Source organism: Monodon monoceros, unplaced genomic scaffold, assembly GCF_005190385.1.
Source record: "Monodon monoceros isolate NGI ecotype Baffin Bay Population unplaced genomic scaffold, NGI_Narwhal_1 Super_Scaffold_20, whole genome shotgun sequence".
Classification (NCBI taxonomy): Eukaryota; Metazoa; Chordata; class Mammalia; order Artiodactyla; family Monodontidae; genus Monodon; species Monodon monoceros.
In genome coordinates this window covers 51,332,526-51,358,992 of record NW_021703777.1, presented here as the reverse complement: position 1 = coordinate 51,358,992, position 26,467 = coordinate 51,332,526, and the positions used below count along the sequence as shown (strand labels likewise).

The following is a 26,467-nucleotide window of genomic DNA, read 5'->3' as shown; positions in this document are numbered from 1 at the left end:
TAGTTTCCTTCTTTTGTTTTTCATTTATTTCTGCTCTGATCTTTATGATTTATTTCCTTCTGCTAACTTTGGGGGTTTTTTGTTCTTCTTTCTCTAATTGCTTTAGGTGTAAGGTTAGGTTGTTTATTTTAGATGTTTCTTTTTACTTAAGGTAGGATTGTTTTGCTATAAACTTCCCTCTTAGAACTGCATTTGCTGCATCCCATAGGTTTTAGGTGATTGTGTTTTCATTGTCATTTGTTTCTAGGTATTTTTTGATTTCCTCTTTGATTTCTTCAATGATCTCTTGGTTATTAAGTAGTGTATTGTTTAGCCTCCATGTGTTTGTATTTTTTACAGATTTTTTCCTGTAATTAGTATCTAGTGTCATAGCATTGTGGTCAGAAAAGATACTTGATATGATTTCAATTTTCTTAATTTACCAAGGCTTGATTTGTGACCCAAGATATGATCTATCCTGGAGAATGTTTCATGAGCACTTGAGAAGAAATTGTTTTCTGTTGTTTTCGGATGGAATGTCCTATAAATATCAATTAAGTCCATCTTGTTTAATGTATCATTTAAAGCTTGTGTTTCCTTATTTATTTTCATTTTGGATGATCTGTCCATTGGTGAAAGTGGGGTGTTACAGTGCCCTACTATGATTGTGTTACTCTTGTTTTCCCTTTTTATGGCTGTTAGTGTTTGCCTTATGTACTGAGGTGCTTCTATGTTGGGTGCATAAATATTTACAGTTGTTTTATCTTCTTCTTAGATTGATCCCTTGATCATTATGTAGTGTCCTTCTTTGTCTCTTGTAATAGTCTTTGTTTTAAAGTCTATTTTGGCTGATATGAGAATTGCTACTCCAGCTTTCTTTTGATTTCCATTTGCATGGAATATTTTTTCCATCCCCTCACTTTCAGTCTGTATGTGTCTCTAGGTCTGAAGTGGGTCTCTTGTAGACAGCATATATACAGGTCTTGTTTTTGTATCCATTCAGCCAGTCTATGTCTTTTGGTTGGAGCATTTAATCCATTTACATTTAAGGTAGTTATCGATATGTATGTTCCTATTACCATTTTCTTAATTGTTTTGGGTTTGTTATTGTAGGTCTTTTCCTTCTCTTGTGTTTCCTGCCTAGAGAAGTTCCTTTAACATTTGTTGTAAAGCTGGTTTGTTGGTGCTGCATTCTGTTAGCTTTTGCTTGTCTGTAAATGTTTTAATTTCTCCATCAAATCTGAATGAGATCCTTGCTGGGTAGAGTAATCTTGGTTGTAGTAATCTTGGTTTTTCCCCTTCATCACTTTAAATATGTCCTGCCACTCCCTTCTGGCTTGCAGAGTTTCTGCTCAAAGATCAGCTGTTAACCTTATGGGGATTCCCTTGTATGTTATTTGTTGTTTTTCCCTTGCTGCTTTTAATGTTTTTTCTTTGTATTTAATTTTTGATAGTTTGATTAATATGTGTCTTGGCATGGTTCTCCTTGGATTTGTCCTGTATGTGACTCTCTGTGCTTCCTGGACTTGATTAACTATTTCCTTTCACATATTAGGGAAGTTTTCGACTATCTCTTCAAATATTTTCTTGGGTGCTTTCTCTCTCTCTCTTCTCATTCTGGGACCCTTATAATGCAAATGTTGTTGCGTTTAATGTTGTCCCAGAGGTCTCTTAGGCTGTCTTCATTTCTTTTCATTCTTTTTTCTTTATTCTGTTCCGCAGCAGTGAATTCCACCATTCTGTCTTCCAGGTCACTTATCCGTTCTTCTGCCTCAGTTATTCTGCTATTGATTCCTTCTAGTGTAGTTTTCATTTCAGTTATTGTATTGTTCATCTCTGTTTGTTTGTTCTTTAATTCTTCTAGGTCTTTGTTAAACATTTCTTGCATCTTCTCGATCTTTGCCTCTATTGTTTTTCCAAGGTCCTGGATCATCTTCACTATCATTATTCTGAATTCTTTTTCTGGAAGTTTGCCTATCTCCACTTCATTTAGTTGTTTTTCTGGGGTTTTATTTTGTTCATTCATCTAGTACATAGCACTCTGCCTTTTTGTCTTGTCTATCTTTCTGTGAATGTGGTTTTTGATCCACAGGCTGCAGGTTTGCAGTTCTTCTTGCTTCTGCCCTGAGTCAATAATTTATAATAAAGAGAAAATAAAAGTAATGTCACAAACACTTGAAGGAAGATAATTTTTAGTTTGTTTTAGCAGTTTTTAAAATTTTAAGGTACTTGTTTTATTTTTAGGAGAGTTAAAAGGTGAATTATTTGCAGAGATTACAAAATCAGCCCTCCATACAATTTCACATGCACTATCAGGAGAGCTACTGCAATAGATGCCACACCGTCCTCTCCCCTTGAGGACCTCACATTATTTTTGCTGCAAGAAAATGCGAACAGATGACAAAAGAAGGACACGAAGAAAATATTATATAAATAATTGCAAGTTAAAAATCATTTTTAAATTCCTGACTAATTTTGGATTTAAATTCTATGAGGGAAAATTCATGTGAGGGTTACAACTTATCAGAGAGGCTGAAGAATGACTTCAAGCAAATAATTGTTTTTCTTAGTGTTCCTCACTCTGTAAATTAAGAGACTTGGTCTAACTGAACCTATGTTACCCCTTCTCCATTCCAAGATTATATGATTTTACAAGATACACAAACTATCTCAAATATAAACAAAGTGTGAATGTACATTATTTGCCTTACATATTCCAGTTTAACAAAATGAATTTATAATTTATAGAATTATAAATCTATAAATTTATGATTTATAGAATTAAAAATAATATATTTGGTAGATCCAGCATTCATGCTCTCATACTAACAAAATCTGTATTTTTTTAAATTCTGAAAAATAAATTAAGGTCTATTCCAAATATAAAGGTAAGATAAATCAGAACTAGGCTATGAATAAAAATATTTTGGCCTTTTTCTTTTCTTTCTGTTTACTATATTAGTTAAATAGACAAATAAATGGATAGTGTTTTAGATAAAATAAAACATTAATCAAGACCTTTATGTATTTGTATATAAGAAAATGATTGGTATACCAACAATCAAAAGAAAAAGATTTTGAAGCAATGGATAAGAATACCCTATAATTGTCTTTTTGTTCCATTTCAAAGTTACTTCTCTTTCAGAGTGCAGTCTTGGAGGTAATCCATCCACGATAAGCAGTCACTCAAGTATAGACACCTGGTTTATTCTTTTTCCCACATCCTTCACCCCAGCTTACTATTCCAACAAGGTGCCAGATATTCCTAGAGTTGGGATAAGCTAGTGGTCCACCAGAATCATTCTAGAATAAAAAGAGAAAAAAAATGTTTCTTGTCCTGAAACATTTCTTTCTATCTCTCCTCTGGAGTTGTCAACAGCCTCTAGGCAGTGAGACAATCCACCCTCTTTGGGCTTAGAACCGTGGGACTCTTGAATTTCTTCAAAACCCAGGGCAACTACAAACCAGAGTATATTACCTACAGCTGGACTGGAGTGGATTGGGAAGACTAGAAGCTGACTTTTTAATGAGTCCAAACTTAACTCTGGAGAAAGTGACTCAGAGGCTCCATGATGAAGCCTCTGAGGAATGCATGACATGTGCACCTGTAAAGCCTCCTGCTGCATCTCCTGATAAGAGAGAGGCAAGCATTCTAGTTCTGCAGGTTGCCCAGAAAATAGGGCCAAATTTATTTTATTACCTTGTAACTATGGATTCCTAGACTGAAAACTCCGTGAGAACAGGGATTGTGTTCACCACTGCATCTCCAGCTTATGAGCTGGGTTCTGGTACATTAATGAGATTAATAAATGTTTGTTATGTGGATTGAAATAAGAAGCTACTCTGTGAAAATCATTAAGACAAAAAAAATTATGGTGATAAAAACTTTCATTGAATTAGTACTTGGGAAAAAAATGATTTGATAATGTATCTAGAAGTATTTGACAGGCATCAGCTTCTCCTGACATAAATCCAGCACACAGCATTGTATCAGTTGCCAAGCCAGACAATGCATGTGGAGCATTGCAAACTATGTTATCAGTAATCTTCAAAAAAGCCTGCTGAAGTATCACTGGAAGAGAACCTAAGGGCAATAAATTCTGCATATCATGGAGATCTTAACCTTGTTTTTTGAGACAAAGAACATCTATGGAATAAAGCAGATTCTCTTGGTCACCAAGAGCCAGACCAGTCCCAGGCTAGATTGCTTTCTTTCTAATGTTTATTAGAGCTGGCTGCCTCACACATAAATTCCAAATTTTCCAATTCTTATTCCCAGAGATATTTCAGAAATTGAAGACAACACCATGCCTTTGGTCCCATCACTTGGTTTTCTTTTCAGTATATTTATGGACTGGTTAATTGTGTGAAAGAATGATTGATTGATTGATTGATTAAATAATTATTCTTATGAAGCTATTACATATTTACAGAAAAACTTACCATTTATATAAAGTGTTCCCCATTCTGTAACTACAACACTGTCATTTTCTGAGAGCTTCATTTTGGCTTCAGAAAAACAAATCCTATGAATGTACTTTGTAAAAGAGACTTCTTCAGCAAGCTGCACAAGGGCAATATCGTCATGAACCCCAGCTCTGCTATAATTTTCATGAAAAAGAATGTTTTGGACTTTCTGTGTCATATATGGTTTATTTACTATAGTTACAAAGTTGATAGTCCAATCTTCTGAATTATTTTTCCTGGAGGACACAATTTAATTAAAATACACTCAGTTTGGGGGCCAAAACGGTATTCACAGTGATTATCTTATCACTTTAAGGTGTGAGTTTCCCAAACAACACTATAAAGCACTTAAATTCTTATTTTTAAAATGTCTTTGGTGTGGGGATGTCATAAATGCTACAGACACATAAAAATAGTGCTAAGGACTATTACAGCTGTCAGCCTTCTTCAAATCCTCCTAACTAGAGTCACTGATGTCTCCTGCTAGTTCAGCCCCATCTGGTTTCTATGCATTTGAGTTGGGTAGGAATCATATAAGCAGTCTCAGTGGATGGAGTCCAGAATCACTCATACTGTCATATACCCTGGGCTCCAGGAGCCTGTGGCAGGCTCTGGGCATCCGTCTGCATACATAAACAATTGCAATCTGTTCTCACCCAATCACCCCATTATGTTTACCAAGTCAATGCATCTTGGCTTCTAATTTAGATTTTCTGACCAGTTTCTCCAGTTCCCCTGAGATTCTTTCTCAGTTTAGGCCCTAAGATCCTATTTAACTATTGTCACTTCCTCAAAATGTCAGGTGCCTTTTTTTTTTAAGGTTTCGAGACCTTCATGTAACTGTGACCCTCTTCAGTCCTTCTCTCCTTCTGAAATCTTCAGTGACTCCACACATTCATTAGCTGTGTTTCTCCAGTAAGTAAGCATCTTGTCATTTAGAGGTGTCCCCAATGAATAAAACTACATTTTCTAAGCATATTTTCTAACGTTTCCTTTTACAAATCTTCTCTACTTCAAATAGTTCTTTCTGTTTGCTGTCCATAGAATACAACTTGTGTTGCTCCATCTCAACACATTTGAAGAAGGCTATTTTTCCAACTCGAAATGCATATTATTTTTTTCTGATCTACCTACCCCAATCAATCAAAGCTTATATCTTTAGAGTCTAGATCAAATCTTACAACTGAATACCTCAGCTAGATTGTGTTCTCTTTCTTCACCAAGTTTCCATAGCACGTGCTATCTGTGTTGTACATGTGACACTTACTACACTGTGCTGCCTTATACCTTTAATATATCACGTTTAAATTTCTTCAACTAGACTGTAAACCCCCAGAGGGTAAGACAAATAAGCACCCTGTAACTGGAGTCAGACATACCAAAGTTCACACTCTCTTTTATTTAAGAGCTATATGATCTTGGTCAAGTTACATCACCATTTCTAAACCCTAGTTTCCTCATCTTTAAATAGGTTAAAGTATACCTTTCATATGGAATTATTGTTATGATTAAATAAAATGGTGTAAGTAAAGTACTTAACATCAGGCCAGAGCCCCTATTTGGAAAATGTTAATTGCTTCCATTCACTTTTCCCTTAGTTGCCCAATTTAAATGTCTTTGCTGCCCTTCAATTATGTAAGTGGTTGTAAATTTCATATGGTCTTGGCAGAACCTCACACATTTAGGTTAACCCCACAGACCTCCCACATAGGCCTGCAACCAGAATCCTGCATTTAGTCAGACTTTCAAACTTACTTAGCAAAGCAGTGAGCTGCAGATAGGAGCCACATACTGCTGATCAGAGAAACACCACAGTGGTGTTGGCCTTTCCACTGCATACTTGCCTGCCATGGCCAGGCCCCCGTCAGGGCATTTTCCCCATTCACAATTCGGTTGCCTGCTGTGATACTATTGGTCAGTCGTCCCCCACAACCTGAAGAAAGGATTTATTTATATAAGAGCATGTATCTTTCATTATATTTTTTAAGAAATATATTTTAAAACATTATTTGAAACCCTTCAATGATTGTCCAGCATCTCCTAATCAATGTTGTTTCTTTCCTGGAATGTACCCTTATCATGATAGCCCATTCCATCCTTGTTTGGGTGACTTTTACTTTTCCTCTTTTCCAGTTTCAAGCATTTTTCAACTACTGATTTTTGTTGTATCTATCTGTTATAACTCTAGTCTCCCCAAGTAGATTGCATAATTCTTGAAGGTGGAGACTTTGCTTCATTAAGGTCTGTATTTTGTATAGCATATGCAATGCTGTCTGTAAAGCCCCATGTAGACAACAGATACTCCATAAATATCCACTGAACGAATGAATACATGTATGTATCACACTGTAGGCCTCATGATACTCTAAAGAGAATTTGCTTAAAAGGTACAGAACTATTATTTACCTTATAATAAATATATTTGATATAGCCTAGTTTTGCATTTTCTTATTATCCTTAAGTTGTTCTTTCTTCCTTCACTTTTTTTTAAAAACTAATTCAGACATGATATTCTTCATGATTCCATTCTTTGGAAACAGTTCTCATTTCACCCTTTTGGACAACCCATTATAAATGGTCAGTGTTTTTCAAAAAGAAATGCCAGATAGATATGTGGTATATCCAATAATTTTGAAAAACTACTATAGATTTCCAACATTAAGTACATCTAGATCCTTTTTAGCAAAATGATGGGGAACTATTTGTGAATGTGTTAAATTTATAATAAAGTTTCTAAACTTACAGTTATTGGTAAGCATTTCAGCATTAGCCTTGCTGATTTCTGAAATTAAAATAAAAACATAAGGTTGATAAAATATCACCAAGCAATTCTCTTCAGCCCGAGGACTAAATTTCCTAACCCAATTACTCCCAACATTTAACTATTCAGACTAGTTCATGTATTGTCTATCAACCCCTCTCACTTCTACTTGTTATATTTTGGCCATCTCTCCGCATCTCTACCAGGTAGTATAGGAAAAGGGAAAAGGAAATAAAAAAGCAAAGCTCTCAGTTTTATGATGGTTGAAGTAAAATATTTAGTGAAGTAAGAAGCTGACACTCTTACTAAAAACGGCACTGGGCATAATCTTTGGATTTTTTTTCCCTATGATAATTCTCATTACTCTGAAATGTAGTTATCTATATTTTAAAGAAAAAAACCCAATTCAAATTACATTTAATTAGACCTATCCTGCTCTTTAGAAGTCATCTCATTACTAAGACTGAATTATGAAATTTTGAGAATTTAACTTAAATTCAAGTCTCTTTTCTATTGGGAAGAGGCTTTAGAGAGAAAGAGAAGAGAGAACTAAAAAAAGACACATCGGAAAGTGCTGACTCTGAATCCCTGGGATACAGAGGGGCAGTAACTTGTACAGCCTTCTTTCCCAATGACTACCCACAAAGGAATCGTATCGCTCCTTTCAGAACCTCTACCTCAAACTCACTTCTCATGAGTGGCCCATTGGTGACAGGGACTATGTTCTGAGGCAAAAGAGTTGTAACTGGCAGCTGGCAGCCATCAGAGCTTCTGGATCAACTGTCAGTCTGGAAGAAGCACAAAACGGCTCTGGAAACACAAGCTTATCACCTAATAGACCTTTTAACAATCCAATTTAACGTTTGAAGAACTTCGTAGGACCTTTGAATGTTTACAAACTTTACTTTCTGTACTGGGGCAAAATCCTATCATTTTCTTCCCTTGTTTTCTAGGGAATTATTTCAGACAGATTTTATCTTTAATAGTATTACTTCCATTCTTCCACAAGAAACAATGAGAACCCCCGTCCTCAACTTCACACTGACTTCTGCAGTCTTCACGCTTAATGATCAAGAAAACCCTGTCTGTTTCCTATAATGAGTTCCTGACAAAAGTAGAAGTAGGGAGGAATAATGCTTCAATTATTATTTTTCACCCCCTCTCCATCCATTACAGCCAACCCTTCCAAACTCACAAGCATACCTGTAGCTTAGCACTTATTTCTGTCACTGTGCAGACAGATTCTATAGCACTGCCTTCTCCACTACCACCTCAATGGTAGGAGTGCCACAGTTGGGAAGACTAGTTTTTCCTAAGCAAATTCCTGAAACTCTTGGTTCATTTTTTTTTCCAGTACTTTTTTTTAATAGTCTAGATAGTTACGTAGTAGAAAATAAGTGAAATACCTATAAGTTTGATGGAAGTGGGAACTGCATTCCAAGATGCCATGTTGTCCTTCAACATCAGATGTAAGATAGCCTTGATTTTAGTCCTCATGCTATTCTTTTTTGCTGGAGGAAACTTGAATGTCAACTGTAACTGTACACTTGAACCATTGGGATAAGAACTAGAAGCAACAGAAATGTTCTAGTGTGTTGTTTCTTGATTTTTTAGATGTTTCATGAACACATTGGATTTGCCACATTTTAATTATTATATTGCCTTCACATACATATTAAAAAAATACACAGATATTGTCTCAGTATAAATAAAGTGCAATGGTCCCTAAAAATTTAACTAGTTAAGAGGTATTGTTCATGAAAGAGGATATGAACCACAAACTAGAAATCAGAATATTTCAAACACATTTGAGAAACTGAGTATTGACCAACAAATAATTGACTTGAGATTTTATAATAATACAGTAAAAACAAAAGTGTTCTTGTACAGATATTTTCTAATAACTTAGTTTTAGAGAAAGAGATAAATGAGAACTTAAATGCAGGGCCAGGAAGCATTCAAAAGATATTGTCTGTAGGTAAGTAGATTGGTTGGTCCGTTGGTTGGCTAGCTGGATTTTTTGTTTTGTTTTGTTTGGAGAGTTCAGACTTCCCCAGAATAGATATTGGCAGTTACCAAATTACAGGTGTCTCTCCTTTTATCACTCATCCCCTATGCCCTGTGATACCTGTCTCCCTGCAGCCCTCACCACTACCACCATCAAGCACACTTACAATACATATTTAGACAAATGTTATCTCAAAAGATTCACTTTTGTTCACAGGCATTACAGTGATGGTAATTATTAAAGAGACCAAAAGAGGATTATTTTAGGAAAGATATGGCCAGATGGGTATGGATGGGAGAAGAGGTGGCTAGCATATAGGTAGCAAAACAATCAGATCAGACTCCTTGTTTTGCATAGTTACAGTTATCTTTTATCATAGAAATCAATTAGGACTGACTGCCACCAAAAACCTTACAATTCTCCTTCAAGTACAGAGATTAAAGATATGTACAGAACACTTCCTACACTGAATAAAAATTTGTTAAATACAGTGATACTTTAATTTATGGGGAGCTCTTTATCCCTTCCCTCCCTCCCTCCCTTCCTCCCTTCTTTCCTTCCTCCCTTCCTTCCTTCCTTCTTCCCTTCTTTCCTCCCTTCCTTCCTTCTCTTTTGCTCCCTCTATCTCTCTTTCTGTTTCTTGCTGTTGTTGTTATTTAAAACTGGAGCTGATATGACATATTACCTGCTTCTCATTCCATAAGATCTTTCTTTTTAATTATTTTTTTGTTCCATAAGATCTTGAATGAATTTGTACTTACAGAAGTTTGATGACTTGAGAGTTGATATACTCTGTATACACCAGAATTTTGAAATGCATCAGACATCTGTCAAGAGAAAAAAACAAAGCCACCACATGTTTCAATCAAATTTATAGTAAAATTAGTAAGATAAATCTCTGACTTACCATAGTCTCAATATATTTTCTCAGATCTGTGCTGACTTGTGAAACTGCTTTTTCACAATTATCATTGTATATGACTCCAGAAATATGAAAATCACCTTGGTAATAGTCTTTCCTGTGAAATAAAGAAATACTTAGAAAATTTTAAAATAGAAAGTGACCTCAAGTCCCTCCATATCTTTATCTCAAAATTAATATTCAATGGATATACTCAGACAGGGAAATTAATTTACTACCACTTGAATGAGAGATTCCCCTAGCTTTCATCCAACTCTAGTTACTGTCAGTGTTAACAAAGATTGTGTTAGCTCCTAAGCCAGAATCCTAGAGTAAACCCATCTTCCAAAATGACTTCAAACAACCTTTACAACAGAGTTTGAGTGTCTATTTTTACTTCAAGAAGCCCAGTTCAACTAATTTAACTTCAGGAAATATAAGCTCGTCCAGCCTTGTATCTGAAATTGTAGATAGTTGATCATATAGAGAAATTCAAGAGTAAATTCTCATCCACACACTTCCTGCTCAAGCCAGGATGCCTGCGGTTCTCCCTTTTGCATCACTCCTTTCCACTAAGTCACTGTTCCCCCAGAAGAAGAAACAATGTTAAATGCAAACTATATTTTGGAAGGATAGCTAATTAAGCTACTGGTCCTCACTAACATGCTGACAGGGCTTCTTTACGAGGGTTTGATTTGGAAAACTCAGAGCACTATACATAAGGAAATTTTGTGAATAAAGTTATTTTATTATTATTATTATTTTTTTTTTTTGCGGTACGCGGGGCTCTCACTGTTGTGGCCTCTCGCGTTGCAGAGCACAGGCTCCGGGCGTGCAGGCTTAGTGGCCATGGCTCACGGGCCTGGCCGCTCTGCGGCATGTGGGATCTTCCCGGACTGGGGCACGAACCGGTGTCCCCTGCATCGGCAGGCGGACTCTCAACCACTGCGCCACCAGGGAAGACCCAATAAAGTTATTTTTTAGTGAGTAGAGCCAAGAAGAGGATAGAAAGATTCAGACTACAGAGAGTTCGTGGGTAGACATGGCAGGCAAGAGACTGAACAACCACTATGCTTCTGAAGGATAAGTTTTTAAATTTGAAACTAAGATGGTTGGGGAGAAGCAAAGGAGAAGAGGTTAGGTTGGAAGAGAACTGGAATTTTCATTGAATCAAGCAAAATGTATCCACACTGCATTATTGTATAGGATGATATATTTCAGAGGAGTAAAACAGAAAAATCATGATAAAGTCAATAGAATAATATACTTAAAGTATTAAGATGTGGATTTGTGCTCAGCTATGCCACTGAAAAGCCTGTGATATCTAGGAAGTCACTTGGCTTTACTGAGCCTCAGTTTCTTGCATATGAGAATAAGGATGATAGTAAAACCTGCCCTCCCAGGCTCAAAGGATTAGTATGAGGATCAATCAGAATAATGGATATCAAATTTCTTTAAAAACATTAAATGGTTACACAGATTTAAGGGTTTACTTTTCTGAAAGGTAAAAATAAGCTGGAAAAACATGCTTTTCTGGATGTAGGGTTAATAAAAGTTATTAAAAATAAGATCAAGTTAGTATGAGCATTCAGCCATTTAACCACTCTTGACTATCCACTATTAGAAGAGCCATTAGTGGATTATCCATTGCTGCTTATCAATTATATCTTAACAACCAATATCAGAAATGAGCCAAGAAGAGTAGGGATCTCCAAAGTTTGAGGTATATTTACTAAAAGATGTACAACTTAACTACAAACCTACTATATAAGCACTTTTATTGACAATGAATATTGGCATCAAAGTATTGAGCATTTCAGTCTTGCCCATACTCCCATAACTGTTGATATGACTTATAGACTGGATCAAAGAGGCATCTGATTCCAAAATATTATAAACTTTGGTGTCAAATAATATAAAGTTATTATGTTGAAATAAAGTAGTAAGTAGATGAGAAAGTTTCCATAAAGAAATTTAATATTCCTGTTGTTTCTTGTCAATTTCTAAGAGTTAAAAGAGATTTAGTAGTAAGGGTGAAAATTGAAGTGTCAATACTGACCAACTGCTAGAAAATGGACAACGAGACCAAAGTTACTGCCAAGATTGTCATCACCCCAAGAAAAATAAGGATTGTCATCCACAGTGGCCAAGATCTTCTCTGGGAAGATATGTTGTACCTACGATAGGAGGAAAGTGGCTCAAATCAGATGATAAATATTCTAAATCTGTCTCTCTGCCAACTCATACAACACAATCTATAACTTATGCATCAGGTCTTTATATTAGCTTAAAACATAGACGCCTCAAATGTGTCAAAGAGGATAGACCCTAATGCTCATTCATTTAACAAATCATCCTGGAGTACTATGTTAGCTGCTAGGGATACAACCGTGAGCAAAATAGCATGGTTTGTGTACTCATGTTTATGAGGAGAAATTAATTTGCTTTTTTTATTTATCCAAAGAAAGTTACAAAACATTACATGTGATCTGATTTTATCTTTGCAAACTATAGCCACATCATCTACATGGACATATATAGATCTATAAACACATATATAACATCATTTATATGTTTAATTAAACGTGTAAGAAAACATGATGTCAATTGCAACTTTCCCATGTTATAAGATTATGGGTAGACTTTTTTCTTTTTGTTTACTTTTTCTTTAACTATACTTCCTAATGTTTTGACAATAAACAAGGATTATTTGTATAACATAATTTAACAGATAAGTTTCATCATCAAAACCAATCAATTCGATTAAAAATAATCAGAAAACATTGTGACTTGGCATCATACAGATAGAGTGGTCTAGGGTTAGAGTTAGGTCATATGGCCACCCTTCGTCTAATTTTTATAAGGTTGGACATTAGTTATTCTTCATATCTTGAAAGACATGATGTCATGAAATAGTCCATTTGGACAAAGAGCTGTAACACACACACACAAATCTGATTTCAAGGTTCAAAATAGCCTCAACTAGCTCTTCAATCTCTTCAATCTCTGCATTATCCTAAATAAAACTTACAAAACAGAAGAGTTTGTAAGCAGTGGATATATTTGGCAAATTAGATATTTCCTATGAGCAGGAGAACATTTTTGTTCTTATCCTTCCAGGACTAATTAACTTTTAGGTAGAGAAGATCCTTTAAAAATGAGTAATAAGGAGCTTCCCTGGTGGCGCAGTGGTTGAGAGTCCGCCTGCCAATGCAGGGGACGCGGGTTTGTGCCCCGGTCCGGGAAGATCCCACATGCCGCGGAGCGGCTGGGCCCGTGAGTCATGGCCGCTGAGCCTGCGCGTCCGGAGCCTGTGCTCCGCAACGGGAGAGGCACAACAGTGAGAGGCCCGCGTATAGCAAAAAAAAAAAGCAATGAGTAATAAGTACCTATGCCACACCTGTGCAACTCTACCCAGTCTTACTCCTCTCTGTTCTGTTCTCAGTTCTTAATCCTACTCTTCCTTCTATCTCTTTTGATGACTTGTTGTTTCCCTGAGCCAACATTGTCAAAGCTCTTCAAAGAAACTCCCCACATTCCATGTATGCTTTTATACTGGAATTCATTTGTTTAATCTCGTCCTCTTATACTAGATAAATCACATTTTAAAAGGAGTATACAATTAAAGTAAATAATAACAATATTTATAACCTTATTAATATCTGATCATATGTGTCTTCTAATGAGTAGAAAAATTTACTGTGATAGTGAATTCTCAAATTTGTTTTGGATTAGCTGGTTGTAATTTAGCCTGGTAGCTTAGTCTTTCTGAGACATGAATATTAGTTTGAGGGACTCAAACACTATGTAGCCTAAATTATGTACATAGTACAGAAAGTAGCTGAGATGGTTTCTATACAAATAATCACTATATTACAGTTTATAAAATGCCTTTCTTGGAAGACCCCTTTTAGATGTTCTTGAAAGTTCTAAAGAATACATATTGTTGACTATAGCACTGATATTGCTTTTTCCCCTTCATTGTGAATTTCTTCCTGTCCAAAACAATTAAGGAGATTTTTTATATCTAAAAGATCACAAGAGTTTATGATTTATTCAATTTCTCCGCTAGTAAATAGGAGGTATGGACTCTAAAAATTGATTATTATTTTTTAATAATAGCTGAAATTGTTAAAATCATGTTCTAAATATCCAAAAAAGTCCATTCACGAAACAATTTACTCTCTCATCTATCAAAAAAATTTTGGGCCATAATATTTTTTAAAGGTAGGAATTTGAGTTCTTGGATGAACCCCTCTTTTAACAAAGAGAATAGGTTAAAAATTAATCTTCAATGAATTTAACCAACTCCATATGCTTAACTAAACTATACCTGACTCACTTTTGGATTTAATTTACTTCAAAGAAGGGCTCATTGTTATTCTGGTATAATCAACCATTCACCTTAATCAAATTACAATAATGTTAAAAAATGATGGTAACTACATTATTCACAATTTTTTTTTTTTTTTCAGTATGCGGGCCTCTCACTGTTGTGGCCTATCCCGTTGCGGAGCACAGGCTCCGGACGCGCAGGCTCAGCGGCCATGGCTCACGGGCCCAGCCGCTCCGCGGCATGTGGGATCCTCCTGGACCGGGGCACGAACCCGTGTCCCCTGCATCGGCAGGCGGACTTTCAACCACTGCGCCACCAGGGAAGCCCCACAATTTTAAAACATCAATCTCACTGTAATTTATCTCCTACAGCCCATACCAGGTATCATTTCCTAGATTAGACTTCCCTATAGCCACATTCTGATACTGCATTAGCAGTTAAACTGCAAAGTATTACAAACAGTAGTTTTAATTTATTAAAACTTCATTTCCAACCATTTGAATTGGATTAACCTGATTTCTGTTATACAGTGAAGAGTGTTAAAAAAAATTCCAAAACAAAATTCCTCAAATTCTGTAAAGATAAACCTTTTTTTTTTTTTTCATAGAGGACTTTAAATTATTAGGGAGAGGCTTGTGAATAAGGAACAAAGAAACTAATGATCAAATGAAGCAAATGGCCTCCACCACCAACTTTCTTCTGGAACTCGAGGAAAGCCAAGAGTCGGTGGAAAGGAACTCACTTGAAAATCTATTAAGTTTTGTGGGCCCACTGCAGTTTGTCAAGTGCTAATTTAGGATCTGTGTTGTAAAGTACATTATTCTAAAAATCTATAATGGCATTCAGGTTTTTAAATTATTTCTAAAAAACATTCAAGCTAGAAAATATGGTTTTAATTACACTATTAGAGAACAAAAATGGTAGTATTCTTATGAGTGATTATTTTTAAAAAGTAAACAAAATTTTGCTGAACTTTGATTATTCTTTTTCCAAATTTCTGAAACCTTCCCAGAGACTTTACAGGGCCTCTAGACCTCAGAAATAATAGCATGGGTCCAGAAATAAAAATTTAATTATAAAAAGCAACCAATTAACAAAAAACGAGAAAATACTCTGTAGCAACCTGTTAGGTTTTATAGACTTAATCTCCCAAATAAAATCCCATTTACCTGAACATAATGTTCTGATTGTGGTGGTGATGTCAGGGACAAGGGTAGTGATTGATGATGGCAATGATGATAGTGGTAATAAAAATAAGGGCCTTCTGGTGTAGCTTTTAAGATGATCAGTGTTTCACAGGTTTATGTGCTACATCCAGTGTTGGTTGGTTTGTTTTTATGGGCTGGCTGAAATATAGAGAACAAATAAGATGAAACTTGTCCAACTAGTGTTAATGACTGTCGTATTTCTATGGTTTCAAGATAGGAGTCATCCAGGGGGTGACAAACTTCCTTGACTTGGCTATTTAGAAAAAGTAATAGCCTAGCCTTGGACTAGTCACTTAAAATGCACACCCAAGAAACAGCTTTGTGGTAAATCAGGATAATCCTAACTCTTGTGTTTGACCAATTCCGTCATTCTGGCTTCTTCCTCCTCAACTGAAACCATCTGTAACTATGTAGAAGTTTCTGACAAAAGACTTTCCACAAAGTACCGATTTTAACATAACTAATATTGCCATCATTTTGATATAATGAAATTCTATTTAATTGCAGTTTATATTTTCATTTCCCTAATTACCAGTGAGAATGATCATTGTGATCATTATTTTACATATTTCACTTTTCAGCCATGCTGCAACCCCAATTTTTGTGTTCTGACTCTTAAAGCCAGTGAGACTGTGGCTTTCTGCTTAACTTTTTAGCTCCTCTACATAACCTGGACTGGCCAGTGCCCTCTGGCAAGAAACCATATGTATGTAAATCTTGCCCAGTACAGTCCCTTCCCTTCATGAATTGACTCTGAGACAGTTTTTATCAGTTTTTTGTCACTCTGTACTGCCTTCATATGGTTTTTATATTTTTTCCAAAGTTTATAACTATTAACTCTAGAAGGGCTTGATATAAGAAATTTCACCATTGCTGGAAGTGGAACGAGTTATTGGTGACTTTTAAAAAACAGAATTTCTTAATTTTAGTTTAAAATTTGTCAATATTTCCTTTCAAGGTTAGTATTTTATGTGTATATATATGTAGTTTGTTGAAGAATTCCTTGCCTTTTATAAAGATATACTTGTATGTTTTATTTTAAAAACTTTAATGTGTTACCATCTGCATTTAAGTCACCAATTCACATTGCATTCATTTGTGTGTATATTATGAAGTAGGAGTAAAGGTGCATTTTTTTCCATATGACTATTAATTGACCCTGTACATCTTATTGAAATCATGCATGTGCAATTCTTTATCTACTGCCCTGCAAAGTCACCTCTGTTATAAATCAAGTATAAATCAAATGCAGGTCTCTTTCTGAATTTTTTATTGTTTCTTTGATTTATTTTTTTATTACTGTGCCATATCACACCACCTTAATTATTGAAGTTATAGAATGTCTTGTGTCAACTTAAAGAAAAACACACAACATAAGAGTTGTGAGTTTAAGTTGTATTCAAGGTCTTACTGAGGACTAGCCACTCAGTTAGCTCTGAGGAAACTGCTGCAAAGAGGTAGGGGAGAAACCAGTTTATATATGATTTTTGGCTGGGAAATACATGCAATCAAGCATACATCTTGGTAAAAGTGTACTGCTATCACAAAGAACAGATATCTCAAGTCAGTGATTTTAGTGCTTTTCTATGTATGGGAAGATGCAGGAATCCGGGGTTATTAAAATTCTTCTGGAGATGTTTATCTAGACAGCCTCATCCTGTCATCCTGTTAATTTCTTCTCAGATTGCAGTAGGTCAGCGAATGTAGTGGGTTATGACTTAATCCTTGTAGAAAACACTTGTTTTTCTCTGTTCACACTTGATATCTGGTATGTAAGCCCATATTTGTTTTCCTTTTTCTAAATTATTTTGGCTATTTTTAGTCCATTGCCTTTACTTATAAATTTTAACATTGACTGATCAATTTCCAAAAAGAAATCTCTAGACTTTTATTGATATAGCATTGAACCTATAGATCAATTGGGGAAGAATTGACTTCTTAATATATTGAAGCTTCCAATCTGTGAACTTGGTACATTCTTTCATTTATTTAGATTTTCTTTAATTTCTCTCAATAGTGTTTCACAAGTGTCTGAATAGAAGTCTTATACATGTTCTCCTAGGTTCAGTCTCATGTATTTGATTTATTCTATCCTGGTGTAAATGGTATTATTCCTTAAATTTCGTGTTATATTTATTGCTGACATATAGAATACAATTGACTTTTGTCTATTGACCTTGTATTGAGAAAACTTAACTCATTAATTTTATTTTTTCTATTTGTATATATATATATTTTTTAAATTTATTTATTTTATTTATTTATTTTTGTATGTGTTGGGTCTTCCTTGCTTCATGCGGGCTTTCTCTAGTTGCGTCGAGCGGGGGCTGCTCTTCATTGCAGTGTGTGGGCATCTCATTGCTCTGGCTTCTCTTGTTGCAGAGCATGGGCTCTAGGCCCGTGGGCTTCAGTAGTTGTGGCTCACAGGCTCTAGAGAGCAGGTTCAGTAGTTGTGGCGCACGTGCCCAGTTGCTCCGCGGCATGTGGGATCTTCCCGGACCAGGGCTCAAAGCCGTGTCCTCTGCATTGGCAGGCAGATTCTTAACCACTGCACCACCAGGGAAGCCTTCTATTTGTATATTATTTTAGATTTTTAGCATACACCTACATCTTCAAATAAAAATAGTATTATTATTTCCTTTTCATCGATTATATTTTCTTTTTTTTTTGGTTGCTTAGTTGATTGATTGCCTTACATCATAGAACTCTAGTACACTGTTGAATAGAAAGGGTTGATAGCTGGCATCCTTCTCTTGTTCCTAATTTCAGGGAAAAGCTTTCAGTGTTTCACCATTAAATAGGATGTTTGCTATCATTTTATCAGATTAAAGAAGTTTTCTTTTACTTTTAGTTTGCTAATTTTTATGATAAATGAATTTTGAATTTGACCAAATGCTTTTTTTGCATTTATTGAGATAATCATATCATTTTTCTACTTTTATCTGACCAATATTGTGAATTACATTGATTGATATTTAAATGTTAAACCAACCTTGTATTTCTAGAATAACCCCAACTTGATTGCAAATAAAATATGATACATTTTGTGTGTCACTGGGTTTCATATCTTATTTTGTTTAGGATTTTTGCATCCATGCTTCTGAAAAAGAATGACATAATTTTATTGCCTTTTAATGTCATTGTTAAGTTTTGTAATCAAGGTTATGTTGGCCTTATAAAACAAGTTGGAAAGTAACTATTTTATTGCAAATAAAATTTTAAATTTATATCAAGTGAAAAAATTCCTAGAAAAAAATTCAAGTCTCCAAAACTGACGTAATCACCACTCTAAGAAATGCTACCTGCCCTTCAAGCATACCACCTTTGGACTTTGCACAAAGTCAAAATAAACTAACTCCCTGAGATTCAGAAATTTATTGGGTTGGCCAAAAATTACCTATAGTTTTTAAGTAAAAATAAAAGGCACATTTTAAATTTTCACCAAGAGCTTTATTGAACAACATATTCACCCCTTTGTTCCACTACCTTCTGCCATTTTTCAGGCAACTTCATAATTCCATCTTCCTAAAACTTCTTATCTTTTTGAACAAAGAACTGTTCCAGGTGCCTTTTACAGTCTTCCAGGGAATTGAAATTTTTTCCATTAAGAGAATTTTGTAAAGACCAAAATAAAAGGAAATCTGAACGTGCACCAAAATAAATGGAAATCTGAAGGTGCAATGTCTGGTGAATACGGCGGATGAATCAGAACTTCCCACCCAAGCTCTAACTGTTTTTGCCTGGTCATCCAAGAAACATGTGGTCTTGCAATATCCTGATGGAAGATTATGCGTTCTCTGTTGACTAATTCTGGATGCTTTTCGTAGAGTGCTGCTTTCAGTTGGTCTAATTGGAAGCAGTACTTGCTGGAATTAATCATTTGGTTTCCCGGAAGGAGCTCATAATAGAGGACTCCCTTCCAATCCTACCATATACACATCACCTTCTTTGGATGAAGACTGGTCTTTGGTGTGGTTGGTGGTGGTTCATTTCGCTTGCCCCATGATCTCTTCCATTCCACATTATTGTACAGTATCCACTTTTCATCACCCGTCACAATTTGCTTTAAAAACGGAACGTTTTCATTACGTTTAAGTAAAGAATCGCATGAGGAAATACGGTCAAGAAGGTTTTTTTCACTTAACTTATGTGGAACCCAAACATCAAAGCGATTAACATAACTGAGCTGGTACAAATGGTTTTCAAGGCTTGATTTGGATGTTTTGAGTATGTCGGCTATCTCCCACATGGTATAATGTTGATTGCTCTCAATTAATGTCTCGATTTGATTGCTATCAACTTCAGCTGGTCTACCTGACCGTGGAGCATTGTCCAGCGAGAAATCTCCAGCACAAAACTTCACAAACCACTTTTGACACATTCGATCAGTCACAGCACCTTCTCCATACACTGCACAAATCTTTTTTTGTGTTTTGGTTGTGTTTTTACCTTTCTTGAAATAATAAAGCATAATATGCTGAAAATGTTGCTTTTTTTCTTCCATCTTCAATATTAAAATGGCTACACAAAAATTCACCAATTTTGAAGTCTTTTTTTAAATGCATGCTGATATGACAGCTGTCACATACAATCTAACAAAACTGTTTTGAATGAAGTTAAAGACAACTAAGTGCTACTAGAGCCATCTTATGGAAAAACCCAAATGAACCTTTTGGCCAACCCAATATTTGTTGAAACAGCTAATAGAAATATGATCCGTGACTCATAGAGATGTTATATGACATTTACTGTCAATTTATCTTTTTAAAACAAGACTTAAAGATTTGAAGCTGATGTATATAAAATATTTATATTAGATATCAATCATTTCATGTTCATCTCTTTTTTCTTTTGATTTGCTTCTCATGTCAAAAATAGCAACTACCGAATGACGTGGTTCTTCAACTTTCCACGGATAAACAGTGTTGCTGCTGAAACAGTATAAGCCTTTCTTCCATCTTGAACAAATCCTAAAATTTCAGTACTTATGCACTTTTTCTCCCCTTGGTCCCATAACCACAAAAGTCCTGTCAATTGTAATGGAAAATCACAATATGTCATGCTATATATTAATGATCTGGTTGAACTCATCATAAATGCGTATATTATAGAATGCACATGTGTTCCAATACATTTCCCATAGGCTGCATGTCCCAGTTTCAATTCAGTTATGAAGTCTCAGTGTCTTAACAAACTTGGATAAGAATTAATGAAATGCTCTGTAGCAGCTGGAATTATCCATCTCATGACAGCACTTCCTCTTCCTGGGTTTATATTTCTCCACAAACATTATCATGACATTTGCATCCAAATACATTTCTTTTCAAAATTTTCAAAATCCTTCAAAGCCACCTTAAACCTTTCTACCAAATCTTCTGCAATAACTCTGGTCCACATTAATTTTAATATTTTCTGTCATAAAATTGCACATACCTCACAACAACTAATTACTATTTATTGTTCTATTTGTGCCATACTTGTTTCCCCAAGAAGATGATAAGATCCTAAAGTGCAGGGTTTATGTATTTTACTAATTTTTCATACATTCCAGGTTCTCAATAAGCACTTACAGGTTCATTGTCTGGAACAGGAAGCAAGTACCTCTTCTCCTTTCTCTTTATTGCTTGTTTATTCCTACATAGTATTTGGCTCTTATACTATTTTCTTTTGCATTTACAATAATATTTGGTTTAGCTCGTCTCGTGAGGTAACAGTGGCCTTTTTCAGGACACTGTTTCTTAATAAGCATACTTCTAACAGGACCTGGTTCTCAAAATAGCAAAACCAGAAGCTCAGTTTTATCAATAGTCGATCATGATCCAGGTCTAGGGAATTACTTCATATTTATCAAACTCATGGTGTATTTTTTTGACCAAGATTTCATGTAGTTAACTTAGAATGGGAGCTACAGTATTCCCTATCTATAGAATGCATGAGTCCATCACTAGGAAGCTACCTTCATATTCTCAAGTAACCTGGGTAACCTATTAACCTAGTCAATAGGTCTGTTAGTCAATAAGTGATGTAGGACTTCCCTGGTGGTCCAGTGGTTAAGACTCCGTGCCTCCAATGCAAGGGGCGTGGGTTCAATCCCTGGTCAGGGAGCTAAGATCCCACATGCCATGAAGCATGGCCAAAAATTTAAAAAAAATAAAAAAGTGATGTATATGTATCAAATTCAAATATTCTGATACTTGAGTGCCCGCCCACTTCCTATAAATCCTCTAGATTAAAACACCGTTTCTTGTGCATTGGTAATTTTCTTTGCTAAAACTATAACTTCATTATATACTCTGTTCATACTAAGGAAAGTTGAAAGAAGATTGACTTTCCTTGCCAACCCTTGTAACATAGTGAACTGAAGTCTAACATTAATAAAAAGACTGTAAGAGACCAAGCTGCTGTTCAATAGGTTTCAGTCTTTTGTAAGATGAATTACATTCCTAGGTACTAAGAGTACTTACAAATGAAACTGTGTGCAGCATTATAGCTAATGTTTATGAAATTTTGATGAATCATAAGATGAGAGGAATACAAGAGTGGAGATAACACAGTTTATTTTTTTATAATAGATATTTATTGGAGCATAATTGCTTCACAATACTGTGTTAGTTTCTGTTGTACAACAAAGTGAATCAGCCATATGCATACATATATCCCCATATCCCCTCCCTCTTGAGCCTCCCTCCCACCCTCCCTATCCCACCCCTCTAGGTCTTCGCAAAGAGAAAAGTTGTTATTGAAAATCATTTGCCACTGAGTCTGACAAAATTCTGGGTAAAAAAAAAATCAAGGATAAATTATTAAAAGTATGTCTTGAGCAAATCTAAAAACTGGGAGCAATCATTACTTGAAGACTATATTGATTCACTTAAAATAAATGTGACATTAACTTTATACCACTTTTAGATTAGGAGAATAGGGCAATGTGGTAGACAGAGGTACTTAGAACTCTTACTGTTTTCATCATCATCTTAATAATTATTATCATCACTAATATAACAAAGATAATTGAAGGTATACTATCAGTCTTATATTGCATCTTCCAAGCTTCTATACACCTTTCATATTAATTTTTTCAACAATTCTATGAGATAAATTTTGCCACTCCCATTTTACAAATGAGCAAATTGAACTTCAAGGAGTTTGTTACTTGTCAAAGGTCACCCAGATAGTGAGTAGTGAAATCAAGATTAATTTTTTAAAAATATATGGGACTGACATGGAAGCAACCTAAATGTCCATTGACAGAGGAATAGATAAAGAAGATGTGGTACATAGATATAATGGAATATTACTCAGCCATAAAAAAAAACAAAATAATGCCGTTTGCTGCAACATGGATGAACCTAGAGATTGTCATACTGAGTGAAGTAAATCAGACAGAGAAAGAAATATCATATGATATCACTTATATGTGGAATCTTAAAAAAAATGGAACAAATGAACTTATTTACAAAACAGAAATGGAGTCACAGAAGTAGAAACCAAATTTATGGTTACTATGGGTGAAGGGGGATGAGGAATAAATTGGGAGATTGAGACTAACATATACATACTACTACATATAAAATAAATAACTAATAAGGACCTAGTGTACAGCACAGGGAACTCGATCAATACTCTGTAATGACCTATATGGGAAAATAAGAAAGAGTGGATATATGTATAACTGATTCACTTTTCTGTACACCTGAAACTAACACAACATTGTAAATCAACTATACTCCAATAAAATTTTTTTTTAAATACATGGGTCTGGGACTTCCCTGACGGTCCAGTAGTTAAGACTTCGCCTTCCAATGCAGGGAGTGCGGGTTCGAGATCTGGTCGGGGAGCTAAGATCCCACATGCCTCGGGGCCAAAAAAACAAAACATAAAACAGAAGCAAACAAATTCAATAAACACTTTAAAAAAAATACATGGGTCTGGCATTTCCTGTAATGATGGACTAAGGAATTCAGACCAACACTTCTGATAATTATAGTAGGAAAGATGGGTAAAATAAATAGTTAGAAATTCTGTTGACGAGGTCATAGAGATAACAAGATAAAAATTTCAGGGCCAAGATCTCGGCGAAGATAAACTCAAAGAAGTTGGGTTAGCCTGCCATTTGGAGCTGCTATTTCTGAAAAGTATGCTAAAGCTGAGTAGGGCATCTGACAGTATCAGGGCAACAGCATAAAAAATTGGAATCCAGGGCCCACACTGGGTAAGGGTGGTTGATAAACCCAACATGCTTTGAGTTGGGGTCCTGAAAGGCAATTTGCTAAATGAAAGCATATGCCCAATGACTGAATTGGATATCTCTATGAAAAACAATAATGATACTTGGTCCCTACATGGCATTCTACTATAGGAGGATCATAGATCTTAATGTAAAAGGAAAAATAATAAAGTTTTAGAAGATAATTTAGGAAATAGTCTTAATGACTGTGAAGACAGCAAAGTTTTCACACAATGAAAAAAAGTATTACCACAAAATACCATACCTTGTGGTATTTTTACATAATAAAACATTCCACAGCATTTTAAGTAAAAGAACTTCAGATGCGTGCAGAAACATAGATAATTCTCACAAATGAAAAGTTACAAAATAATATATACCTTATGATTTCATTTCTGTAATATTCAAACACAATTAGATGTAGAGTATAGAGTTAGAAGTCTAGGTTACTGTTTTCTGGGATGCTGGCAGTGTACTATTTCTTGACTAGGTGGTAATTACATGGCTATTCTCTCTGTGACAATGTATTGATCTGTACCTTTGTCTCCTGTGTTCTTTTCTGTGTTATACTTCACAGCAAAATTTCTGAAAAATTAATATGTAAGCTATTCAAAAGGAAATTATTTCTGTATGAAAGCAAAATAAAGAGCCTGTCAACAATATGTACTGAAAACTTACTACACTGCCGAGCACCTTGCAAGGTGCTGTGAAGGTAGATATGAAAGATGCAGAAAAGAATGCATCTGCGATCTAAAGAGGTTAGATGTGATAAGAAATTTAATATACCTGAAACATATGTGAATATTGTTATTATAATAACTAAATGACTTTTTCCAAGAAAACTTGTCAAGAGTTACATATTTCAGTGCACTCCATTTTCAGATGGAGTTTTCATGAGAAGAAAATGAGTAGCCATTATTTACATAGCTAAATGTGTAAAATTTTAAATATACTGCTGGTATTTAAAACGCCTACTCTCAAATTTTTTATTTTTAGTTGGAGTATAATTGCTTTACAATGTTGTGTTAGTTTCTGCTGTACAGTGAAGTGAATCAGCTGTATGTATACCTATATCCCCTCCCTCTTGGACCTCCTGGTCCCCCCATCCCACCCACCTAGGTTGTCACAGAGCACCGAGCTGAGCTTCCTGTGCTTTATAGCATGTTCCCACTAGGTAACTATTTTACACATGGTAGTGTATATATGTCAATCCTAATCTCCCAATTCGCGCCACCCTCCTCTTACCCCACTGTGTCCACATGTCCATTCTCTATGTCTACATCTCTATTCCTGCCCTGCAAATAGGTTCATCTGTACCATTTTTCTAGATTCCACATATATGCGTTAATATACTATACTTGTTTTTCTCTTTCTGGCTTACTTCACTCTGTATGACAGACTCTAGATCCATCCACATCTCTACAAATGACCCAATTTCATTCCATTTTATGGCTGAGTAATATTTCATTGTATATATGTACCACATCTTCTTTATCCATTCATCTGTCATTGGACATTTAGGTTGTTTCCATGTCCTGGCTATTGTAAAATCTTTATAACTATAAATATATTTATGTGATAAATGTGATTTTGTTCGTATAATTAAACATTACAAATTTATCCTTAGCAAATACTTTCCAAATTACTGGGGAAAGAACTACTGAAGTTGTAGATACTACATATTTTCTTATGGTTTGCAAAATATTTTTAGTGTCCTGAAAATACTAATATTTTATACTACTTCACCTGAGTATTTTTAAGAATGCAATCACAAAGAGCAATTGAATTCTCTTCTTTTATCATAGTTTTTAAGTATAGATATTCTAATTGTCCCCGCAGAATTATTCCACCTGGACCAGTAAGTCTTCTTTCCTGGCTGAAATTCTGATTTGCAGATTAGTAGCACCATCTAGAGTTCTACCTACATATATCTCTGTGGGCAAAAAAGTCCTTTTTTTTGGCACTCTAATCCTAGGTTTATTCAACACAATTCTTTCCTCTACACTACAAAATACAAACACAATATTACCTAAAATGTTACATACAAAGTTACAAAACTCAAAACAGAAAATGTATAGTACTGACTGTACAATAAAAGCCAAAAATCAATGTACATGTTGCCAAGGTAACCTGCACGACCACCATGAATACCAACACAACGGGGGGCTTCTGTGATGACCCGACAGAGATGGCTCTCAACTTACCAGTTTCAGAGAGAAAGGAAGACGTGTGTGTGTGTGTGTGTGTGTGTGTGTGTGTGTGCACGCACATGAGTACACATGGAAAGAACCATTTTGGGTATTTGGCCCTAGAGGTCAGAAGAGGACTCAAGCAGGAGAGCAGGGCCAGGCTCACAGGAACGGCAGTTGCATAAAAGCACACCCTTTCCTGTGGGACCCTGCAGGTCAACAGGTTAGGGCACGAGCAGGCCACCAGATCGGCCCCAGGTCACCTGTGGAACGGGAAAACATGCACCCAGTCTGGGGCTGTACCACCTCCTGGAGCCCCCGGCTCATCCCTGCTGGCTTTGCCACTAAACTGACTCTCAGGAACTAGAAATGTTGAAGATTTCTAGCCAGA

At 35.5% G+C, this 26,467-nt stretch overlaps 1 protein-coding gene across 1 annotated transcript; it reads right to left on the bottom strand.

Annotated features, from left to right (window-relative positions):
- Window positions 1–3,120: 3,120 nt before the first annotated feature.
- TMPRSS11B (transmembrane serine protease 11B) lies at window positions 3,121–26,403 on the bottom strand. Its single transcript, XM_029234699.1, is given in 13 exon segments — window positions 3,121–3,284; window positions 3,923–4,063; window positions 4,423–4,682; window positions 6,202–6,379; window positions 7,190–7,228; window positions 8,614–8,774; window positions 9,977–10,009; window positions 10,011–10,042; window positions 10,123–10,234; window positions 12,172–12,205; window positions 12,208–12,293; window positions 20,546–20,687; window positions 26,340–26,403. Coding segments are annotated over 13 exon segments (1,446 nt in total).
- Window positions 26,404–26,467: the final 64 nt, after the last annotated feature.